This window comes from Panthera onca, chromosome B2 (genome assembly GCF_046562875.1).
Source record: "Panthera onca isolate mPanOnc1 chromosome B2, mPanOnc1 haplotype 2, whole genome shotgun sequence".
NCBI lineage: Eukaryota > Metazoa > Chordata > Mammalia > Carnivora > Felidae > Panthera > Panthera onca.
In genome coordinates, this window is record NC_138343.1 from 122,552,228 (window position 1) to 122,577,116 (window position 24,889).

Genomic DNA, 24,889 nt, shown 5'->3' on the forward strand with positions numbered 1-24,889 from the left:
GAACTGATCTCATCTACTAGCTAAACAAACTACAGTCTCAGTCCACCAGGGTAATTTTGAAGCCACAATGGGAGTCCAGATGGTAATCGATATGTTTATTCCTACTGAGTTCATTATGATGGTTACCCAACAGCAGAGTACCCAGAAAGATACTACTTGTCATGAACCCAGGGTCCTTCTTGACAGAAGCATTTTGCTTACTGAATTTAGATAGCATGCTTCTTTATTGCTAGTAATGACAGAATAAAGATATTAAGCATGAAAACCAAGTTTGGGTACAGTTGGCTGATTAGGCCACAGAGTAGGCAGAAAAGAAAACAAAGTGATTGTTTATCTTAATAGTCACACATGGAAGATAATCTGTTTGTCATCCGACTATGATGCTCTGGAAATAATTTAGAAAATAAAAGTCCATTATAAGTTGCAAAAGACGGTACAGGCAACTGGTGAGTTAAGAATAATATTCAGAGCAGGCAAAAACATTTACGTGGGAAAGGACAGCCGAAATGGTCAATAAAGCCAGGTTATTATGCTTCCTTGCAGGAAAGAGGCTGTCTGCTCCATCAAGCCCTTTTTAAAAACCACATTCATTTCAGGACCTGACCATATCTGGCACCAGGAAGCAATTAAGGATAGACAAATCAGAGAGGACAAAAATTCAGAAGATCAAAGCTCTACAGACTCAAACTGTGTTGTCCAATAAGGTAACCACTAGCCACATGTGGCTCTTTAAACTCAAAATCAATTAAAATTTAAAAATCAGTTTCTCAGTTATAGTAGCTTTATTTCGAGTACTCCCAGGTACATGTGGCTAGTGGCTATCATACTGGACAGTTCATACACAGAATACCTCCATCACTGTTCTGATCGACAAAGCCAGATTTGAAAGTGGACATTCCTACTGTTCAGACAGACCTGATGAGAAATTCAGAACCAAGCCAATAGTATTACTCGTTAGGAATCATTAAAGATTTCCAATGTTGTTTGTTTATGTCTGGGCATTCTTATCAACGTAGCATTTTTCTTCTAGTCTTTTTCTTCTTTTTCCCTTTGATATAAGGAAAAGTAGAAAAAGAAAAATGGTAGGGATTCAGAAATTCCTTAAGTCTCTCCTATCCACGAAGTTGCACGAATTGCCAAAAATAAATACATTTTTAGAAGTAACTACTTACCCTACCCTTTTTCCCTTTAAATAAAATACTAAAGGCAACTGGGGGGAAAAAAACCACAGAAGAAAGAGAGGAATTCAAGAAAACTACTCAGAACAAAATGGATAGCTATCCTAAATTACTGTTCCAAAATGCCTAAGGGAAAAGTGCTGCAAATCAAGAACATTTCCAAAAATACACAGTGGGCACAGTTCAACAGTTCCACATTAATTTAGAAAGTTAACACCTCTTAAGAGGCCAAATGATTTTCTACCAACCATTGAAAGTACTGGGTTTTCATCAAGACCACACTCTGGTTCAACTGTCTAATTCCTGGGCAAATGAAAGAATCACCTATGTCAGCTTCCATCCGTGGCATCAGTAAATTCCTGAAGTCATTTGGTTCTAAAATAGAAACTATGTCTGATAGTAAAATTAAAATCAACTACATTCCTAAGGTTCTGTTGATTTGAAATTCCCTGTATACAGCCTTTTAAAAGTGAAGTAAAAATATACTTTGGGATTTAAAGTTGACAGTTTCAATTATACTTAAGAAAAGCAAACTCTAAGACTCATTCAAGAGCCAGGAAAAAGAAAGCCAGTCGTTTTCAGGCACTGGATTCTACTGAAACACTCATTCTATCAGGGCTTCAGTATTTGCTTGCTACTTTGCCATGCTACTACTCTGTACCACACAGAGGAAATTTGATATCTCAGTGACAGAACAATTTGAATGCAAGCTAAAATTTAATCAGCACATAGAAACAACAAAACTGATAACCTATCAGCTTAAGAGACAAACAGCTCATATGCATTTGGGGGAAGGGGGTTGCAAGAATTAGGATACTGGGAAAAAAGAAACTTAAAAGGCAAGGCTTAAAGCCCCTCTTCAAAAATGTTATGATGTTGCCATCTCTGACAATTACAGCTCTGGGAGGGTAGCTATGAGGCAATGCTAAAATGATGCAGTACAGGGGGATTCGAGAAGCCAGGCAAAACTGCTGCTCCATTTCATCATTATGAAAGAAAGGTACAAGAATCAGACCTCCCCTTTCTGCACCCAGCACATTCCAACCTCCAGACAGATGTTCAGCAGAGTTACCATCAGAAGTTATAAAACGTCATGCTTTCCCCTCCCTGTTCTCTAGCTTTGCCCCCTACAGTGTGCTCAATGTTTGTTTTACCACCTTCTCAAGCTCCTTCAGAATAGAAAAAGAAGTAACATCTTGACTCTCTGCCCTTGGAAAGGACTCACTCCTAGGTCACTTCATCTAACTCATCCCTTTTCAAGGAGAAACTCAGATCATTAAACAGAAATCACCAGTGCACCTAAACAAGGTAGGGAGATGATCATTTAAACCTGGATTAAGTCCTATTTCCTTCCTGGTAAGGACATGCCATTGGTAACTGTTCAAATGAGCATGTATAAATTAAAGATCTCCAGGCCAAGAAAGTAGCTTGTGTCAAAAAAAAAAAAAAAAAAAAAAGGCAACTGATCTGAAACCTACCAAATCTGCAAAATCTGTTCTGCATTTCATGCATACACAGCTCTACAGAATGTGTAAATACAACCAGCAAACTGTGCTAGGAGGTCACAAGCACTCCACACAGCGTGCACCACAGACACAGTTTGTAAATGTGCTACAGACAGTGTGGGAAATGGGGGCTGGCTCCAGTTCCAACCAAAGGGTAGAGCTAATGCATACCTTTAGGTCTTCTGGAATTTCCATTCTTTTGCTGTTCATCTTCCTCATTAATGGTGAATAAACCAAGGGGAATTGGCCTTGCACTGGTCTTCTTCAGTCTCTCTTGTCGGATAGCTGTAGCTGATCCAGGCATACCGCGGCTACTTGGTTTTTAATTATTATTATATTAAAAATATATGCTTATGTAATTGCAGCTCCCAGGAAGCTGCTAGTTTCCAAGCTGCCGGTTCATTTGAGCACTTGTAATAGATCCCCTATGGGTAAACAGTGTGCAAACAGCTGACAGATACTACCAGCCACTTGGCAACTGAGGCCCTGCAGTTCCCCCTCACCTAGCAGCAATCCCCCCACCTCCCCTCCGCGCCCCCTCCCGCTTACTCCCCCCAGGCAAGTGGCTGGCTGGAGCTCGCTAGCTGGCACACACACGCTCACACAAGCACGCAGGCGCACTTTCCTTCCGGAAGAGCCCCGGGAAAGGCACGCAGGGTCAGAAGCCTCCTTCCACTGCCTAACCTGTTCAGTCAGATCCCAGCTTCTTCCTGCTGCGGCACCTTTGCCCAGGCTTCCTGCCACCGCACAGTAAGATATTCGGCACACGGCACAGAGGGAAAACCGGGATATGCTGTCCTGTAAACAGTTGCCCTGACAACCGGGACAGGTCCTAATCCGGGAGGGCTGGGAGCAGCTCCGGTCCGCCTGGAAGCGCAGGCAGCTGCGGGATGCTGGTCGGGGGAACTCACCGCAGAGGTCTGGAGCAGGGGGGAGGGAGCCGCCAGCGCTGTGCAGCTCCCTCTTCCTTTCTTCTCCGCCCGCCCCGCCAGGCTGCAGCCCCGGAGGACAACTGTCGCCATGCCCGCACAGGCAGCAGGGGACTCCCCAGGATGGGGAAGGGGACTCAAGGCAAGAAGTCCTTCTCTTCTTTGGGGGACCCGGTTTTCAATCATGACAATGTTTGCGAGTCCCTGGATGAAGGCATAGCTGGACGCCCATGGCTCATTCTGCACACAGTATCACATCGCAGCTTTCTGGAGGTCCCTATCACCCCAGGCTGGGCCATGAGGATTGACACTGCCACGCACCTGAGACATTCCAGGGAGGACAGGCAGGGGGAGAACCGTGCCTGTTCTCACCAAGACCACAATTTGGACTACCCCTTCTGCAAGTCAAGTTGAAAGGAGAGAAATGAGAAACTACAATCCACCTACTTGGGGGGGGGGGGGGGGAATCCATCTCATGGACACGCGGCCAACTCCCCCCAGTTTCCACTGCTCTGGGCGAGTCACTACCAGCAGTGCTGAGCAATTCTTAACACTTGACCCACTTTTAGTTCTTTTTTGGACTCTTTTCTCCAAAGCATACAATCATGGGATTATTGTTTTCTTCTGAAATGAGCTTTCTCACTTAAGACTCTCCACTTCTAGGCTGCCTGAAATTTATGCTGTGTGTGAAAAAATTAAATTTATAGTAAGTGACACAGACAGATGCCTACTGCCAAATTGGTAGCTTTTGTTGCTTTTGTTTTTGCCTTTTAATCAAAATCAAGTCTGCTTAAAAAGTCCAAAACAATCCTCCCATCCCAGACCACTCTCCTACATTTTCCGACGCGGGGCTCAAAGTCACAAAACCGCAAGATCATGACCTGGGCCAAAACCAAGAGTTGAACGCTTAACCAAATGAGCCACCCAGGAGCCCCAAGCACCCTCTCTCCAACCTTTGGATGGAAGGATAACTTCTGACAATTCACTTAACTTCTCTTGGTGCCTTAGCTTTCACTGTAAAACTGGGGTGACATCATTTAGCTTACAGGACTGGGGAGAGGATTAAATGAAGCATAGTGGTAGCAGTAAGAAGTGCTTATACATATCACCTGCTTTTACATTTTACACTACATCTGTTGTAAGTACTCCCATTTCTGCTTCGTATTTCAGGTGTTTCCAGTTCAACTATCAAGGTTATCGAGCAATAATATTGTCCAGCCCACTGCTGGAGCTGTCACTAGATGGTTGGCAAATCCATGCTGGAAAAAAAAAAAAACAAAACACTTCAGAAATCTTTTGCTCAAAGGCTGGGGGATTCAATTAAGAGTTAGATGTGTAGATTGGGGAACTGAAGGAAATTTCAGGTATTAAGTTTACTTAAAATCATGTTCACCTCTTTGATGAGTACCTGGAATAAAAGAGAATGGGGTTGAAGAACTGCATAGGTCTGAGAAACCACCTAAATCAACATTTTACATGCAAGGAAAACCAAGGCGCAGGAGGTGAAGTTCCTTGCCCAGGTCAAATGTTACCCACCAACAAGTCTGTGGTGAAAACGTGCTTCTCCTTATGACGAAAATTCGGCCTGCATCGTTTAGGATCTTAGATCCCTCTTGCTAGCTTCTTACAGAGATGGCAAGATGTGGAGAAGGAAGGAAAGGGAGGATCCATGCTTCAAACATGCAAGATCTTGTTGTTTAAGAAATAAACAGTAGATACAACCTACTGCCATTAATTCTATTTGGAAATTCTATTTTTGAATTAAAGATGATTTGTTATTTCCTATTTATTTCTTTAATCAAAAGATCAGTGAGCATAGTCCAGTATTATACATATTTATGAAAATCTTTTCAAATCTAGTTTGTTTCTTCTACTTCCAGAGAATCAGGTTAGTACTTACAAAAGCAACACACACACAAACACACACACACACACACACACACACAGCTGAAACTACCTTTTGGCAGAAGAAGTGAAAAGCTATGTCTCAAGCAAACGACAAATTTCATTCAGAAATGTTTCTTACCCAGATACGGCTAACAGCTTCTGATCCTCTCCATGGATCTAACAAAAGTATTACTGAAAGTGGTAAAGCTAAGGAAAAAGGGATCTTTTCCTTCATCTATCATCTTAAAAAAAAAAAAAAAGTTTATTTATTTTGAGAGAGAGTGAGCCTGTGTGCAAGTTGGGGAGAGAAAGAGGGAGAGGGAGACAGAGAATCCCAAGCAGGCCTGATGTGGGGCTGGAATTCACACAGTGAGATCACGACCTGAGCTGATGTCTAACCAAACTGAGCCACCCAGAAGCACCCCCCCCCCCCCCAACCTTCATCTTTCAAATAAAAAAATGAAAGGATCGCATTTACGAAGTATCTTAGGAAGAAAATGAAACATCTTTCCAAGAGTGGCTTTTAAAAAAGCAAAGTGAAAGCTGAAATTCAAATGACTTCTGCAGAAGATGTATATTCCTTTACTCTCAAGGATGGCCTGGATGGCTTTTTCTCCTCTTTTACAGGAGAAACACAGCAGCAAAGCAAAAGCTTCCTAGCACTTAACTTGTCCAGATAAGATTTCACAAAGGAGCCCTCCCTGAGGTCTGTGGAACAGAGATCACAGAACAGCCCTTCTGGGACACAGAGGAGCCCACCTCTGCCACACCTAGCTAATCAACAACTCTCTCTTTTTTTTTCTTTTTAACGTTTATTTATTTTTGAGACAGAGAGAGACACAGCATGAACGGGGGAGGGGCAGAGAGAGAGGGAGACACAGAATCCGAAACAGGCTCCAGGCTCTGAGCCATCAACCCAGAGCCCGATGCCGCGCTCGAACTCGCGGACCGGACCGCGAGATCGTGACCTGAGCTGAAGTTGGACGCTTAACCGACTGAGCCACCCAGGCGCCCCTCAACAACTCTCTTCTGTTAACAGCAATGGAATATCCCTCTAATGACAGAGATGGTACTCTTAATGCTCTAGGGTCTCATGGAGAATTTTGATCTGTATCAAAATGTGAAAGTCACCCAAATGGCTGTTTTGAAAGTTATGCCTAAACTATCTACTGGGGAAATGAAAGCCTAATCAAAGGAGGCCATAAGTCACCAGCCATCCTACAACCCATGAGGCAGGGTGAGGTCAGGTCAAAGAATCCCATTATCCAGAACATCTCCAGCTTTGTCAGATAAGTTTTATCTTTGTTAGTCACAACAGCACTGAGAGAGGAGTCATCGCCTGACAGATCAGGAAACTGAGGCTCAGGTTAAAGTCACACAGCTAGTTCGGTCACTGAGCCAGGATTAATTTGTGGGCCATCTGCTCCGAAGCTAAGATGCTTTTGTCCTGCTGCCTTGTAAATCCTGGTTGCAACATCAACTAGCTGTGTCCCAGTCACAGCTGTGACCAGTCACAGGGAAGCAAACAGCCCAAGATCAAATAATCATAATAAAGGATTTTTTTTTTCCTATCCACGAAGTACACATTTAAGACGTAAATACATTTGAGATTAATTTCCTAAATGCTCAAACCCAGGATATAGGTTTTCAGCTTTATTTCATTTTGGGAACACCGGGGCTTAGTCCCTACAGAGGCATGGGGGCTTTTATACTCAGACCCAAAACAAAGGCAGATGTGGAAAGGGGGATGGCCAGACCTGAAAGCAGAAGGAATCCTACTCTGAATTCCTGAACTCTTCCCCAGCACTAATAGATGTTTTCAATTTGATGTGGCACATGTGTCCGTGAATGTTACCTGCAGGTACAGAACCTCAATTCAGTCCCCAAGGGAACTGGGGTATGTAGACTTGCAAGAGTCAATTAGGTTTTGCAACTATCGTTAAAATAACAAATGATGGCTTAATGGAGACTTTGTACAAAGTAGGAAGAAATGAGACATTGCCTAGTGAGAGACGGTAGATTTTACAACTAAGCTGGCTTTACTAGAGAAAAATGTTTGCAGTATAATCATAAGATATATTCGCAGTCATATTGAAAATGATACCACTCATCCGCTATGAATGAAATAGGCCAATAGGTCCTTGAGCGATTGCTGTCCCCACCAATTCCCACCCCCAGCCCCTATTCCCTTAGTACACAATGAACTCATGTCTGTGTGTCCCTCTACCCTGGCTGCCTGGCGCCTCTGGGCTACCTCTAAACATGAGGTAGGGGAACACGAAACAGAGTCAAACTAACTGATCAGTAGGGAACTCCTCTCATGATTGGGACCTGCTTGTCACAATGTGAGACAGGAGAATAACACGTGTAGGCACATGGGTACACACACACACTTCAGGTTTCTGTTCACATTTATCCTTTGTCAGCTTTTATTTTATGTCCATAAGATTGGAAAATAGCACACAGTCCATGAATGAATCCAAAAATATCCTCTTGCAGAGAGAAATCTGCTTAACCAGTGAGAAGCATACCTAGATTTTTCCTTCTAAAAGCCTACTGAGCTTTACAAAAAGATCACTGAAATGGAAAAGAGCCTGAGTTGTACTAATCCAAGGACTGTAGCTGAAAATAGAAAATTACTACTGCTGGATTGAAGGGCCAGTCACTGGTAAATTACAGTTCTATATACATATAAGCCAGTTACTTTCCAGTGGGACCCACAAGTGCCAAAAGGCCTTTTCAGAAACGTTTTTACATTAAGAGGAGAGGATTAATTCCTCAAAACTACTGGATTTCAGTAATCTTTTAAATATTTAATGCATACTCCCCCGAAAGGTAAGTTGCAACTTACTTCTAGTAGTTTTAGAAATCCACATTTTAATGCAATATTTAAAAAATAAAAGAAAGAAAACCTTCGCAGAGTTTGAAAATACAAAGACAGCACAGGTTGACTGTGAATTCAAATAACCCCTGGGAATAAAAGGTCCCAGCTGGTTCTCTACCATCCCCATTCTTGAAGTTAGGGGGCTCCCTTACAGTTTCCTAGGACGAGGACACTGCCTCATGGCTTCTTTGCCAATAAAGGCCTAACATTCTGCCATCTTGCAGCATTAGACAATTAGCTGTTGGACAAAGAAATACTGCACAAAGACAAGACTGACCCTTTGAAAGGAAAATAAAAAAGGCAGGTTTGCTTTGATCTTTATTTTATCACCTTTTGTTAACAGGCAGTAAGAGAAACAGTAAATACTACTCTAGTAGTCATGTGCCAAAAACCAAGAAGTACCACGTTCCTGCCGTGCCTTTATAACATTTCTATAAATCTTCACCGTGTGGTGAACACTTTGTGGTGCCAACAGACTCCCATTTTCGCACGTCTGCTCCACCAGAAATAAATTTTAAACCCTGAGGATTCACTTACCTGAATGTAAGGTGTGGATACCAAGCTTTCTTTAAAACTCTTCCCTAAACATTAGGTATCACTAGCTAAGTTGTGAATATTACAAAATGCCCATTGAACTTTAACCCAGTAAACACAGGCTAGAATGCCCTTGGGCCTCCGGTTCGTTATTCCCATTGATCATACTTAATGTACATTGCATGAACATCTCAATTTCTTGGCAACAGTTAATATGTGCATACGTCCTCTCCTCTAATAGTGACACCCTTATGAGGTTACAAATCCAATTTTACAGATTCAAAATGAGGCAAAAGAAATCAATGGCTGGGTTCAACAGAAGAATCAGACAGATAGCCAGGGCTGTGTTTCTGAAAGTTACCTAACCCATCACTGGTCCATGAGCAGTTATGGGTTTACTTTTATTTTTTTGAACCACACCATTAGAAAGAGAAGAAAACTGAGAAACTGTGGTTCCCCGTCTTGCTTTAGGAGTGGTAAACACACACCAAGGGTGCAAGGTGAGGTGTTCTGGGGGATGGCATCAGAGTGGAGGCAGTAGGCAGATCATATAATGTTCGTCCACCAAGCAGAGGCAAGGGGAGCCATTCAGGGATGCTGATTGATGCAATGTGTGACCCAGACTGGCCAGTCTGGTGGAGGACAGGTCAGAAGGGAGGAGGAATGACATATAAGAAAAACCAGTTCCATAAGGACTTTGTCCACATGAAAGAAGGTGTCTCACATGGTGACTGTGGGGATGGAAGGCAAAGAGGAAAATGAAAACCCACTCATGTTTGTTTGTTTGTTAAAGAGCGTGGAAGGTTTATTTCAGGGGGATGGGCATGAATACTGAGTTCCTGGAAACGTCCAGAACATGGACAACTGGACAATGAGAAGGAAAGGTGGTTAGTGTTTATATTAAAGACTTAGATGAGAATGAGGGCTTTATATCTGTAGATAAAGTAGAGAGAAAGCCAGAATTAGTTCCAAAATCATCAAAAGCTCAAAATAATGGGCTATAGCTAAAAAGATTCAGTAGCGATAAATATGAACATCTCCTTTGTTAAGTCCAACCGCACAGGTACAGAATGAAAACCCCACCCAAGCTTCAGCAGCTGCAAAGAAGGAGGGCCCTTGGACAGCAAGCTCACTACACGTGATCGGTGTGATGAGGCAGTAAAAGTCCTAACAGTATCACAGGTGGTACCAGCAGATGTCCAGCATGCTGAGTAAGGGGAAGAACCTTCTCTATTTTCTGGTCCTCAGACCACATTGTCTGAATTAGATATTTCAGTGAGATCAGAAATCAGAACACATTCAGAAGAGAGCAACCTAGGACTATAAGATTCTAGGCCATAACACAGGAGAATCATTGGAAAAAAGGTACAATTTCTCTGGAGAAAATAAGCCAAGATCTGGAGAAATAAAATAACTGAATTAAAGCTTAACATGTGGAAGGATGTCTAGTGTTAGCGTAGTTCTGGAAGACAGAACTAGGATCGGTGATTGGAAGTCACCAGAATGTAACAAATTGTGCCTTCCATCACTGAAGACAGTCATGCAGGAACACTGACTGGGATGAGGGTGCTGCATTAATAGACTGGGTCCAGGTTGGATTTTTGGGTCTCTAAGAGTCTCTTCTGATCCCACAACTGGCTCCAAGACCTGATGAAAACGGAAACTCGAGTTATATGCTCAGGGGAAAACAAGCTGGCAGAAAGAAAAAGCCTGAGACTCAGACAGCCCTTCCCCCTGCCGTCACAGTCTGCCTGTGCTTACTTAACACTTCACATGGTTTCGTTTTTTGTTTTTTTTTTTTTTGTCAGTGGCTCTACAGTTGTATTGTTTTACTCATTCCACTGATGCCCCCCAGAGGTTTTTGACTTACTGCTAAAACATGTAAAGAATGGAAGCTTCACTCAGTCTTCCGGTTACAACAGGACCACACTAATAATTTCTGCACCTGCAGCCTGCAGACTTCCCTCACTGTCGCCTATCAGCAATTTAATGGAAATCTGGGTGAAAAACTCTAGGGAAGATGGGAATAAAAATGAAGAAGATATACGAGTTTTCCCTCAATGATACAATTCACTGAGGATGGATCACTGTGTGGCTCTGTAACTTGAGAGAGGAGATCTAAAGGTTTGTGAGTGAAGAGCATTATTAAAGAATAATAGGCCAATTCAGTTTATTACTTTATGGGCATTTTAAGGGGAGTGATAGCCCTAAGTCTTTAGGCCAGTGAAGAATTGGACCAATCAAGAGCAAAGTGTTCAACATTCATTTCAGCCCTTACTGAGACTTTCCCCCAATCCCATCTTTTGTGGCTTTGCTACTCTTTCTAATTCTTTCTGCTAAAATGCCCTAAATTAAAACTGACGTCAATTAAGATTTTTTAAGAGGTTTAATATCCTGTTTTTACCTTAAGAGTTAATTTAAAAGTTTCTCTTAAGAAGTAATTTAAATGTTTTACATAATTCTGGGGGGAAAACTCTGATTTTCTTTCTGAGGGTCCATGTGTCCAGTCAGCGTTTTCCAGAGAAACAGAATCAAAAATACTACTGGACCACTACTGATACTAAATACTACTACTTCTCTGAAGAAAATATAGACTTTTTTTTTTTTTTTAAATACTTATTTTAAGAAATAATGGCAGCCTGCGATTATAGAGGCTGGCAAGTCCAAAATTTGTAAGGCAGGCCAGCAGGCTGGAAACTCAGGCAGGCTTTCCATGTTATAGCCTTAAGGCAGAAGTCCTTCTCTGGGAAACCTCAGTTTTTGCCCCAAAGGCCTTCAATGGATTGGATTGGGCCTGCTATATTATCAAGGGTAATCTTAAAGTCAACTGACTGCAAATGTTAATTATATGTACAAACTACGTTCACAGCAATATTCAGACTGGTGTTTGACCAATAACTGGACACTGTAGCCTAGCTAAATTGACAGATAAAATTGACCATCATGGTCAGTGACCCCACAGAGATTAAGACACTCCATTCCCACACTGAAATCAACATGCTATAAATGAAAGCATGCCACTCAAAAGTCAAATTTTCACTGAATAGGCTGGACATTATTTACTCAAGTCATTTTCCAGTATTGCAATGCTCTGTTAAGATAATACTCATACAATTGGGGTCAGCAGACCTACGAAATCCTCTTACCTTTCGCTAATGATCGCTCTTTGAGAATCCAATACAGGTCAGCTTCAAAGCATTATCAAACAAATCGTTTTTACCATTATAACAACTGCTTGCCTCAACATTAAGTGGTTTGGAAAGTACAGATATGTAGATTTAAAAAAAAATCCTTCCCTATTGTCATGAAGTAACCTCACTGTCTCAATTAGAAGAAAATATATATAAATATGTGGATGGGGATGGTGTTGATAATACATGTTTCTCATGAGAAGATAAAGTGTACACGAAGGTTTAAGGTACTAAACTTTATTTATGCTTACTGGTTAAATAGAACCAACTCTGACAAAAGAGAAAATTATATACAATTCTTCAGCACAGTTCTGAAATCAATCAACAGAAAATCATGGTGGGGAACTTTGAGGTTTGGTCATTTACATTCAGCTAAGGTCCACACTGATAAGATTAGCATATCCAGTGTAATTGTCAGCAACCAACCAGAACACTGAGAGCCTTCAGCTAAATTATACAGATAAGAGATGAGTATACTTACGATTAAATGGCAAGCCCAGAAGCTTTCCAAATTTGTAACTCCTAAACAAAAAGATTCCTAATGCATCAGTAATTGCTTTAAAAAAAGATAGGAAGCATTAATTTCCGAGAAATAGATACTACTAGCAATCCAGTACATTTTTTGAGAAATGCCATCCCCTTTTGGTCCTATGTGACCTCGGGCCACTGAGATTTTAGTGGACACTACACAGAAAGAAACAACATCTCAGACCTCAATTCCAAAACCCCTTTACCTTTCGAATCTCTATTCTAAGCCCTTGCCTTAAAACTCCTGTGAATTTTAGATAGACAACTGAGGGAGGACTATAATGACAAAAGGAACCTCTTGGCAAACTTCCTAAAACACCACAAATGGACCATTGTGCCTTTTATCATCAGGCAAAGTGGCCACACTTCCATTGCTAAAGGCACTAAAATCAACGATGTATTAAAAAAAAAAAAAAAAAAAAAAAAAGTTGTTCCAGAGACAAAGTTGTAGAGAAACAGTCACAATCATAATAAAATTCTCTCTACTGTCTCAATTTTTCGGTTGAGATTTTATTACCTGGTTCCTGTTTGCAGACTGGCATGGAGGAAGAGATCAGCCCTGAAACCCTTAATACAAGAAATACCCATGTCCCTTCATAGCCCAGAGCCAGCCTTTATCCAACTCACTAGAAAAAGACCTGGTTCTTGCTGTTTACAAACAAAAGTAGGTAGTTTATAGAACCAAAAGCTGTTTGTTTTAAAAATAATTGCAATACTGCAAGTGGTTCCATGAACAGGTTTCCAAATACGTACACCTCTAATAGATAACTTATGCACTGTAAAACAAAAAAGGCACCTTTGTGCGTTTCCCAGCTGGTCCAGAATGGCTCACCACGTTATGGGCTCCCAGTCACCGGATTTAGCAAAATCTTCTTCCATGTGATATTCTGTACTCGTCTCTTCCAAAATCTCCTTGAAGACTTACACTCTATCGTGAGTATACTTTAGGTACAGCTGGACCACCAAGGCTTGAATCTAAGATGTCAAGGAAGTGTTCTTCCCTGTGAGGTTCACTGGGTTATAAGATTATGAAGGTTTTCTACTCAAAGGCATTTGCCCTCTCATAGGTCTTCCAGACTAAAGATAGCTCCATCCCCCATTTCTCTATTTTAAGGCTTTTTACTGTGGAGCCATTTCTTCTACTTGCATTTTAGTTCCTGATACTCTACCTGCGACTTATGCAATGCCACTTTAAAAGCATATGCATGGGGGCGCCTGGGTGGCTCAGTCGGTTAAGCGTCCGACTTCGGCTCAGGTCATGATCTCACGGCTCGTGAGTTCGAGCCCCGCATTGGGCTCTGTGCTGACAGCTCAGAGCCTGGAGCCTGTTTCGGATTCTGTGTCTCCCTCTCTCTCTCTGACCCTCCCCCATTCATCCTCTGTCTCTCTCTGTCTCAAAAGTAAATAAACGTTAAAAAAAAAAATTTTTTTTTAAATAAAAAAAAATAAAAGCATATGCATGTACCTTTTTTTCTAAAAAATTTATTTTAATGTTTTTATTTATTTTTAAGAGACAGAAGTGGGGAAGGGGCAGAGAGAGAGGGAGACACAGAATCCCAAGCAGGCTCCAGGCTCTGAGCTGTCAGCCCAGAGCACGACGAGGGGCTTGAACTCAGGAACCGTGAGATCATGACCTGAGCTGAAGTCAGACGCTTAACTGACTGAGCCACCCAGGCACCCCTGGATATACCTTTTTATATACACAACAAGAACATCCTCACAGGGATGATAGAAGGTAGGAAGTCACTGTTGCAAAAGAAAGTTCTGGGTATATTTTAGTGATGTGTATTTCTTATTTTTAATAATTTTATTTTCACGGGGCACCTGGGTGGCTCAGTTGGTTAAGCATCTGACTTCGGCTCAGGTCATGATCTCACAGTACATGGGCTCCAGCCCCACGTCGGGCTCTATGCTGACAGCTCAAAGCCTGGGGTCTGCTTCGGACTCTATGTCTCCCTCTCACTGCTGCTTCCCCACCTGTGAGTGCACTCGCTCTCTTTCTCTCTCCCCCAAAAATAAACATTCAAATACTGAGTACTTATAAAAATATTTTTACTGAAAAATGATATAAATGGTATATATTTATATATAAATATTATATATGATATATTATATGATATATATTATATACGATATAAATACCATATATGATATAAATATTATATATAATATAAATATAATATATAAATATATAATATAAATATTATATGATATAGATATTATATGATACAGATATATATGAAATGTAAATATTATATATGATATAAATATTATATATGATATAAATATTATATACGTATATATGATATAAATATTATATACTTACATATAATACAAATATATACTTATAAGTATTATATATAATATATATAAACATGTATTTATATATATTATATATATTATATATTATATTATATATTACATTTATATTATGTATATTATATACTTATATAAATATTAAATATAAATAAACCTTAATATTTTAAGAGTGGTTTAAAGCATGTTGGTTTAATCAATTACCACAGTGTCTATGTATCATATATAAAATTTAAAGGCATTACTCAGAACATCTAAACCCAGATTCATCTGAGGAAGTGACATTTAAAGATTTATTAAGTTAAATTTTTAAAAATATAAAAATTGAAATTACGAGTTGAACAAGATATTTTCTTAGGGAGAAAGGTCTGTCTCATATACCCTGGTCCCAACATCCTGTATAGGCACTGGAAATAAGCTTCTGCAACTTGAAGTCTTTTCTAAAATTTAATACATAAGAAACTTAATTAAAAAAAAAACGGTTTAGGGGAGCTTGGATGGCTCAGTTGGTTAAGTGTCTGAATCTTGATTTCAGCTCAGGTCATGATCTCAGGGTCATGAGCTTGAGCCCTGCATCAGGCTCAGAGCTGAGTGTGGAGCCTACTTAAGATTCTTTCTCCCTCTCTCTCTGTCCCGTGGGCATGTTCTCTCTTGCTGTCAAAAATGAAAAAACAAAAAACAAAAACAAAAACAAAAATAGCTTACTGATCCTTTTTCTATTTCAACATGCGTACTTTTTGAATTTTTAAAAAGATGTTAATTAAAGCATAGTTGGCATACAATTTTACATTAGTTTCAGGTATACGACATAGTAATATGATCTATATACATCATGGAGTGCTCACCGGGACAACTGTAGTTACCGTACATACAAGTTCTTATTCACTACATTCCCTATGCTGTACTTTTCATCTCCATGACTTTGTAACTGGAGGTTCGGGCCTCTTAATCCTCTTAACCTATCTCACCCATCCCCTGCGTAAGTACTTTGTTTGAAGAAACCCAAACTATGTACTTCTCATGAAAGCCTTATGGAAGGCTAGTTGTATATGCTTCCTAGATTTTCCTTTGTAGAGAAACAGTTAACGAAGTGATAGTGATTTGTTTCAAGTCAAAATAAGTCCGGGAAGTCCATCGTCGTGAACACGTCCATCTTTATGATTTAAAATGCAATAGTTCTGTGGCAAGTACTTTAGGAAAGAACTTAAAATTTAGAACTATGATGCAGTAATAAGAAACACTTTTGAATACCACAGAAATGAAAAAAAGTCAAGAGAGGCTGGCATGGGTTTTAACTCAATCACAACTTAATCTTAGCAAGTCACAAGGTTATGTGAGGCGACCTTCTACTGCAACATTTTTTGTGCAACACTTTGACAGGTGAAAAGCACCATCCAATGTGCCTGGATGATGCTTACTATATCTGATGGCAATGTGATCACACGGCTGCAATTAGGTCTGAGTCAGCATTACATTCGGATTCTCTCATTGAGACTTTATAATTGTAAGCAAAAATTTGCTTAAGGGAAAAATTTAGCAAGCCAGGGTAAGTCCATATTTTCACGGTGATGCAATACCAATCCTTAACAACCGTGACCACAATAATTACAACAACACTACATGCTGTGTCAGGCACTGTTATAAGTACTTTACATGTACCAACTCATTTAATCCTCGTCATAGCCCTATGAAGGCATTACCAGTATCCCGGTTTTAAAAAAGAAGAAATCGAGGAAGAGCATGGCGAAATGACTTGCTCTAAATCCCTCAAGTAGCCACGGAGCTGAGAATGGAACTCAGACAGCAGGCCTGAGTCCTAGCACAAAGTCATAGCTTAACATTATCACTACACTAGGTAGTCAGCTTTGGGCGCAAGATCAAATGACTTCACACACGCTCAGCTTCAGTATAATCTTGAAGGGGCAAAGGGGAAATCAAAGACACTCTTTTCCTTAGAGATCAGTCTTACTCAGTATCCCCCACTGCCCTTTTCATTGTGGCCCCAGTTTTTATAGCTATGCAGACACCAATTGCAAGGGGGAGGGAAAAAAAAAAAAGAAAGAAAGAAAATCAGGTCTGTCAAAGGTAAGCCCTCACTGAAAAAGCTTTAAATCACAACTGATGGCACCGTAAAACCTGAAACACACACGTAAATCGTGCTCAGACGTGCCTCTGGAGGTTCTGACAAGTAGAACCAGAGATCATAATTTGATGTGATGTTCGAAACCGTAAGTGTGGGGGTGCCTGGGTGGCTCAGTCGGAAAAGGGTTGAACTTCAGCTCAGGTCATGATCTCGCGGTTCGTGAGTTCAAGCCCTGCATCGGGCTCTGTGCTGACATCTCAGAGCTTGAAGCCTGCTTCTGATTCTGTGCCTCCCTTTCTGTCCTTCCCCTGCTCATACTCTCTCTCTCAAAAATAAAATAAAAACATTAACAACAAAAAAAAGTAAGTATGGGTAACATTGTTAAGAAAAAGTACAACGTGAAAAGAGCAGAGGTTACCAGACCCAGCCTTATGTCAAGTAACAACTGATGAGGAGAATGAAGAGAGGTGAAGAAAGATTAGCCCAAAAGGTATTAGCATAGGTTGTGCCGCAGGATGGAAGGCAAGAACATCAAGGAGAAGGACATTCTTGTGTTAAGAATTTACAGGCAGACAGAAGAAACGAGTGGTTTCCAGAGCCAAGGAGATGATGATCAGATTTTCACTAGGAAAATCTCTGGGAAAAGTATATAATTTGCTACATAAAACTTTATCTACCTGAAGTTGACCTTCTTGTTTTGAGGGAAAGGAGGAAGAAGGTGGCAGAAGTGGGGAGGGGGAGGGGAGGGAAAGAAAGAAGTTCATTACCTAACTTTCCATCTAACTGCACACATTCATACATTAAAGTGCATAAATACATACGTGAGTGTGCACATTATTTTACTATTCAAGCGTACTCCTACTCATATTCACATCTACATTTCCTTCACAAAATTCCTGGAGCAAAATAAGAGATAAACAAAATAAATTCACTGGCTTGAGGGTAACAGCTGTTATGATTTCCAGGTGGTTTCCATAAGCAAGGTACACTTGACACCTCCAAATGAAATCTACTATCGTCAAATCTAAGAGATTTAAGTAGGAAATAGATCGAAAGTAGTCCTCAGCCTTGAATGCACATTGGAATCACTGGGGGAGTTTTAGAAGGTACTGCCACCTGGCTCCCACCCCTAGAGGTTCTCGGATAATTGCCTAAGGTGTAGCAGGGGCAGAGTGAGATTTAAGAGGTCCCTGGGTGATTTTAACTCACTGTCAAGATTGAGAACCAATGATGCTGCAGCATAGGAGCTCAATCATTTCAGTAATATAACCTTAAGCCCCAAGAATGGCCTATACTTAAATGAACTGACCAGCACTGCAGATAAGGGGGCCATCATACTAATTTAGAGCATCAACCCTGAATAGGAAAACAATCCAGCTGGAATGCAGGAGGCAGGGCACTAGGTCCTGTTTGGTGTGTTAGGTCAGGGCTTCTGAGAACCAAAAGCCTGGATTAAAACCTTGACAGGCTGCCACGTGTTTTTGTTACAGCCTGTTATTATGCAAGTTACTGCCACCCAAGCAGGCCTTGTGTTGGAAAGTGGGGACACTGAAAGAAGAGGGTCTTTTCTGGAGTTTCACCTTGGAATTTAAACCTATTCTAGAATATAGCTATTTCCTACTGTCACCATAGTATCAGGGATACAAGGTTTATATGCGGAAGGTTATCCCATAGTAAAGGATGGGTCCTTTTACCAGAAAGCCAACTCCAAAAAAGCTTACGTAGCATTAAGAAAAAAAAAAAATTAACAGAAGAAATTTTCAGATACCAAATCTCAATACTCTACAATTTAAATATACCTAATTTTACTAACAATGCATGCAAAGTCCAGCTCAGATATACCAAATACATCTCTCAGCTTCCTTTCCGCTCAGTTTTACATTCCTATGTCCATCTGCGATGTTTGGTCTGGTGTGTCAGTTCTCCTTGGCATTCCCCACAATTCTTTCACAACTATTTCTGTAGGAGTTTCAAGGACAAGGAACTGCCAGATGCAGTGAGTTCTAGCCGTCAAAAATATATTAGTCTTCAAATCAAAATTGAAAGTCACACCCAAGAAAATCTTATAGATTCTTTCTTAACTGGCTATTTCTCCAAGATACTAGGAAGACCAGTATTTAATGAACAGAGAAAAACCACCTGACGCCATTTAAATTGTAAACTATAATTCAGAGCATTGCGAAAACAGATATTAAAGAGGCAAAAGGCCAACAAGCAGGGATGGATCTCGAGAGTATTATAAGCAAGCTAAGCAAAATAAGTCAGAGAAAGACAAAGGTCATAGCATCTCACTCATATGCGGAATTTAAGGAACAAACGAACAAAGAAAAACAAGAAAAGACAAACCAAAAAACAGACTTAACTATAGACAACTGGTAGTCGGGGGGGGGGGGTGATGGGAGTGGGGAGATGGGTGAAATAGGTGATGGGGATTAAAAAAGTACACTTATCTTGATGAGCACTGAGTAATGTACAGAACTACAGAATACTGTACACCCGAAACTAATATAACTAGATACTAATCCAGTATCTTAACTATACTGGATTAAAAAAAAAAAAAGGCAAAAGACACTGAGCTGCTAAACAGCTAGACAAACTTTAGAGCTGGATTTTCTATAAAGAATAAGCATAATAGCATACGTGTTTAGCATACAGAACCTTAGATCATGCTCAGTGATTAACTGTCCAATGACAGAGGGGCGCCTGGGTGGTTCAGTTGGTCGGGTGTCCGACTTCAGCTCAGGTCATGATCTCACAGCTCATGAGTTCAAGCCTCGCATCAGGCTCTATGCTGATAGCTCAGAGCCTGGAGCCTGCTTCGGATTCTGTGTCTCTCTCCCTCCCTCTGCTCCTCCCCTATTCATGCTCTGTCTTTCTCTGTCTCTCAAAAATGAATAAACGTTACAAAAAAAAAAAAACTAAAAAAAGAAAACATCTAATGACAGATTATCAAGATCTTTACAAAACACTGTAAGTACATTTCGGTAACTGAGAGCTGATATGTAAGTAGTCAGTTTGACAATATAAATTCTGCCAACAAGGAATAACCAAGACCATAAAACGAGATATAAGACCAATATTCCCAGCTTTGTAACTGAAACAGCATTCCTTCCGAATTTCGGAAAGCCATTTCTCAAAGGATTGGAAGAGGGACACGAAGGGGGACAGAGAACTTGGACTGGCATGGGACCTGATGTGTAATGGCACCGCTGTTGATAATCAACGCCAGAATGCAGACTCCACAGAAAATCGTTACCATGGAAGAATAAAGAAGACGGTAATATTAAAGCCAAATAAAAACTCCGCATTACACATGGGCTCTGGGGGCAACACTATCTCCACAGGGGTTCTAATTCCAGCGAGCATCATTTAGCATCCAGAAGGGCACTATTTCACTTTAAGGCAATTATACTGCTTTACTCAAAGAACTTGGTGCAAAGGCTGAAAATTAAAAACAAAACTTAATATCAAGTGCCGGTAAGGATGCTGAGCAGTTCCAACTGAGACACTGCCTGTAGGAAGGCAAAACCACAGGGCCACTCTGGAAAACGGTTTGGCAGGTTCTTATAAACATACACTCTCATATGGGCCGACAAACCCACTCTGAGGTCTCTCCCTAAGTCCGAAAAGCCTAGGTGTAAACATTTACAGCGGCATAATTTATAATCGCCCAAACCGGGAAATATCTCAGTGCTCTTCAATGGGTGGGTAGATTAACAACCCATGGTACTTCCTTACAACAGCCAGCTACTCATCAATAACGAACTATTGATACATACAACAATCTCAAATGCATTATGCTAAGTGAAAAAATTCAGACTCAAAAGATTACATGGTGTGTGATTCCACTCTTATGGAAAAGGCAAAACTAGACACGTGGTGAACAGATCAGCGGCTGCCAGGGGTTGAGGGTAGGAGGAGAGCCTGACTTGAATGGGCAACATGAGGGAATTCTCTGGGATGAGAGAACTCTTCTAGACCAGGATTACAATGGTGGTTACATGTGTATATATTTGGCAAAACTCAATGAATTGTACACCTGAAATATCAGTAAATTTTCTGTATGCAAAAGTAATTTTTAAAAAGAGAGAAAAAGCCCTCTGCCTTTTCAAGGATTTGTCATTTTTTTCCTTTCACCATCAAATTTGATGGCGAGTCTCCAAAATCAGTTCCATCTGCGCATCTATTAATCACTTAGAATCTGGTTCATCCCCCACTCTTGCACCAACAAGTGAAATTCCTCTCCTAGGGGGTCAGTGACTACCCGGTAACCACAGCGATGGCTTTTCTTTCATTCTTTGACTCCCTGACCTCTTGACCTTCGCCCTTGGCAGGTGTGCTTTGCTCATTTAAAAAAAAAATTATGTTTATTTTTGAGAGAGAGCATGAGCAGGGGAGGGGCAGAGAGAGAGGGAGACACAGAATCTGAACCAGGCTCCAGGCTCCGAGCTATCAGCAGAGAGCCCGATGTGGGGCTCGAACTCATGAACTGTGAGATCATGACCCGAGCTGAAGTTGGATGCTCAACCGACGAGCCACCCAGGCACCCCTGCTTTGCTCATTTATGCCCTTCCTATCTTTTTAGCTTCTCTGCCCATCTTCTTTATTGGCTCTTTCCCCTGCTACACTTTGAATGTCCTCCCACCCCTTTTCAGTTTCTCTTTCCAGGCTCTCCTTATTCTCCCGGCTTCAGTCATTATCCCCTTATGGAATGAATCCCAGAATTCTGGGGTCTATTTTTGTCCCTCATCTCCATACTGCCTGTGCCCATTAGACATTTCTACCTACGTGTCTCTGTGTCTCTTACATGTCTTATAGAAATTGTTTTGTTTCTCCCACCAAAACCAGGTCCTCCTCATGGATACTTTCATGCCACCCTTAAGCCAATGGGCCACACTCAAATCTGGAGTATAATCTTAAATGCCACCTTTTACCTGCATCCTTACACACATGCCTCAGTAGAATCTTGAATTAATTGTTCCCTTCCCATTTCCAACAGCTTGCCTCCATTTCTGTAGGAACCTCTGAGTTGGTCTGTATGTCGCTGAACTCTTTCTTATTAAATCCATCCTCTAGTCTACATGCCTACTTCGAGACAGGAAACAGCTGGGTAGACATCCAGATTTCGCTGATCTTCAAAGGTTTGGCTGATCTGTCTGGCTCCATGGACGTTCCCCATATGCTCTCACCACCCCGTGTTACCATTCTCAAGGCAGAGAAAGTCAACTGAAGAGAATGACTTTCGACGATGGACGGACTATGCATTCGTTAAAGGCACATCTGAGCTCTTCTGTTGGACCCTGCAATCAAGCTTGCAAATTCATGAGTACAGAATTACTAATTAAGCATGTTTTAATCAAGATCTGTTATTCTCAAGAATCATCAACGGTTCACCACTGTCCACAGAATCACATACCAGCCTCTTAGCTTGACCTTTAACCACTCCACAATCTGGCCTCCATGGATCATCATTCCTAACTGATCTTCTAGGATTCTTTCATCTTGAGGCTCACACGAGTCAGTATGACCAAAATTTTGCTCTTTTCCGTATTTGTAGCTTTTCCTCTCTTCCTTCCCATCCAACTTTATGTATCATTTACCCATTTTTTTTCAGTGTTTATGTCCTCCCTAATGACCACAGCCAGAAGCAGTTCTTCCTTCACTGAAGTCCTCATGACCTGCAATTATTTATGAGTTGTTTCCCTTGCTAAGAAGGAGCGTGTCTTTGTCAACCTTCTAGCCACAATAATGCTTAATATATGCAAGGTACATATTTCTTGGTCAATTTATTCTAAGCCTCAATATTTTCAATTTTTAAATCAATATGAGACTTGAATTTTAAAAAATTTCCCTTTCAAATGATTATTTTTTGTGCACCGGAAAGCAAAGGTGTTAGAAAAAAAATTTTTTTAGCGAACATGACAATGTATGTTAGTATTTCACACTCATGCCTAAATATTGATATAAAAAATCCATGTTGCTGAGCACAGCTGCTTGGTCTAACACTTTCCTCTTTAACAAGATATAAAGTAAGAGCTAGTCACAATACAATGGGGAAAAAAGTTATCTAGCCACTTGAATGAAGCATCGTGAACTTTAGGACTTGAATTTCAGACCGTTTTGAAATAAAATACCAAATTGGTAGTCTGGGTCCCTAACTTACAATGCTAATTTGCAGATATTTGTAGACCCTTTGAGACAAGTGAAACCATAAAGATCACTATAATGCAGTGAAGGTGGTGACCAACATCACAAATAAAGCCCGTATTCTCTCACCAGATAGCCTGCTGAGGAGAGAAAAGCCTAATTCTAGGTTCTAATTCATTTCCCCCAAAAGAGTATCAACAGAACTTACAGATTACAGGTATTAACTTATTTCCTGTACATGAAAGTGTTTACTCATGAATTAGTCACATGCTGCTTCAAATTAGATCTTAATTCAGTAGGCTTATAAAAAAGAAGCTATCGAGTTGGGAAAGGAGTTGTGCACACTCACTTTCCACAGCTCTCAAGCATGAGCATAAAAACACTGAACACAGAAAGCTCGGACAGAGGCAGTTTTGTGAGTATCCATCTATGTGACTACTCAAAATAACGGCCTGAAGAAGGACTTGATGTCCTCTAGTGGTGAAATCCAAAACTTGCTTCCAAGTCCATTATTTTTTCAGTTCTTGAGAACTGAAAAATATTCAAAATTTTGAATATTGAAAAATATGGTGAAAGAACTGTTCATCCTAAAGAGAAATGAAAACTTTTACCACAAGAAATGTGACTTGACTACTTTTAAGTAGAAGATAAATATATGCTGAGAGAAATATGGTTTTTAAATGTGGGATTACTATAGTACCTTTCGATATCCTTAAATGTTTCATTTTATAGGTGCTATACCACCAATTTTCAACCCATCTTTGATACACACATATATATCTACATACTTATGAATATTACAGGTCTCATTTTTCTAACCACCTGAAACTCTAGTCTAAATTGTCCTAGGACTTAGTGGGTATCATGCTAAGTGAGATGAGTCAGACTGAGGAAGACAAGTACCGTATAATTTCGCTCATGTGTGGAATCTAAAAAGCAAAACACATGCATAAACAAACAAAAAGTAGACTCAGACCTATAAATACAGAGAACTGATTGTTGCCACAGGGGAACGGGGTGTAGGCAAAATGGGTGAAGGGGAATGGGACATATAGGCTTCCAGTTACAGAATGAATAAATCACAGGAATAAAAGACACAGCATAGGAAATATAAGCAATGATATTGTAATAGTGTTGCACAGTGACAGATAGCAGCTACACTGATGAGTATAACAGCATAATGTATAGAGATGTTGAATCACTGTTGTACAACTGAAAGTAATGTAACATTGCGTGTCAACCGTACTCAAAAAAAAAAAAAAAAAACCTGTCTTAAAATTACACCAAATTTTTTGCACAGGTCTATAAAAACTAAGACATTTAAGCATGTACTTTACCTCATAATAACCCAATCTCAATGAATGAATGAATACATAAAATGAACCCCTCAACAAACTTCCCACTTCAAGTAGCAATTTTCACCTCTTGATAAGTGATAAAAGATAGAAGTTCCCACCTCCTCCCCAAACACCCACCTCTCTGCAAACCTGTGATTGTTAAAAAAAAAAAAAAAAAAAAAAAAAAAAAGACTTGCAGCATTTAGATGTGTACGATGTGAAATATGTTCATAAAAATAAAACACTACATTGGAGTCCTATATGCTGATGTAGGTAACATGTTTTAAATGTATGGAAAACTTCTTAAATTGTTAAAATTCAAGCACTCCTTACTTGTTCACTCAAAATATTGCTACCTAGATTAAAAAAA

At 40.4% G+C, this 24,889-nt stretch overlaps 1 protein-coding gene across 9 annotated transcripts in view; it reads right to left on the minus strand.

Annotated features, from left to right (window-relative positions):
* MAP7 (microtubule associated protein 7) overlaps positions 1-24,889 on the minus strand; it is a 178,008-nt gene that overhangs the window by 150,976 nt on the left and 2,143 nt on the right. For 6 of the 9 annotated variants that reach the window (XM_078447364.2, XM_078447363.2, XM_078447360.2 and 3 more), the window contains exon 1: positions 2,855-3,102. The exons of 2 other annotated variants lie outside the window; for them this stretch is intronic. In XM_078447364.2, coding sequence (XP_078303490.2) covers positions 2,855-2,987 — 133 coding nt within the window. In that variant the 5' untranslated portion in view covers positions 2,988-3,102. Of the gene's footprint in view, positions 1-2,854; positions 3,109-3,367; positions 3,518-24,889 lie in introns of those variants that run through there. One more of the 9 variants, XM_078447355.2, reaches the window with a different exon arrangement.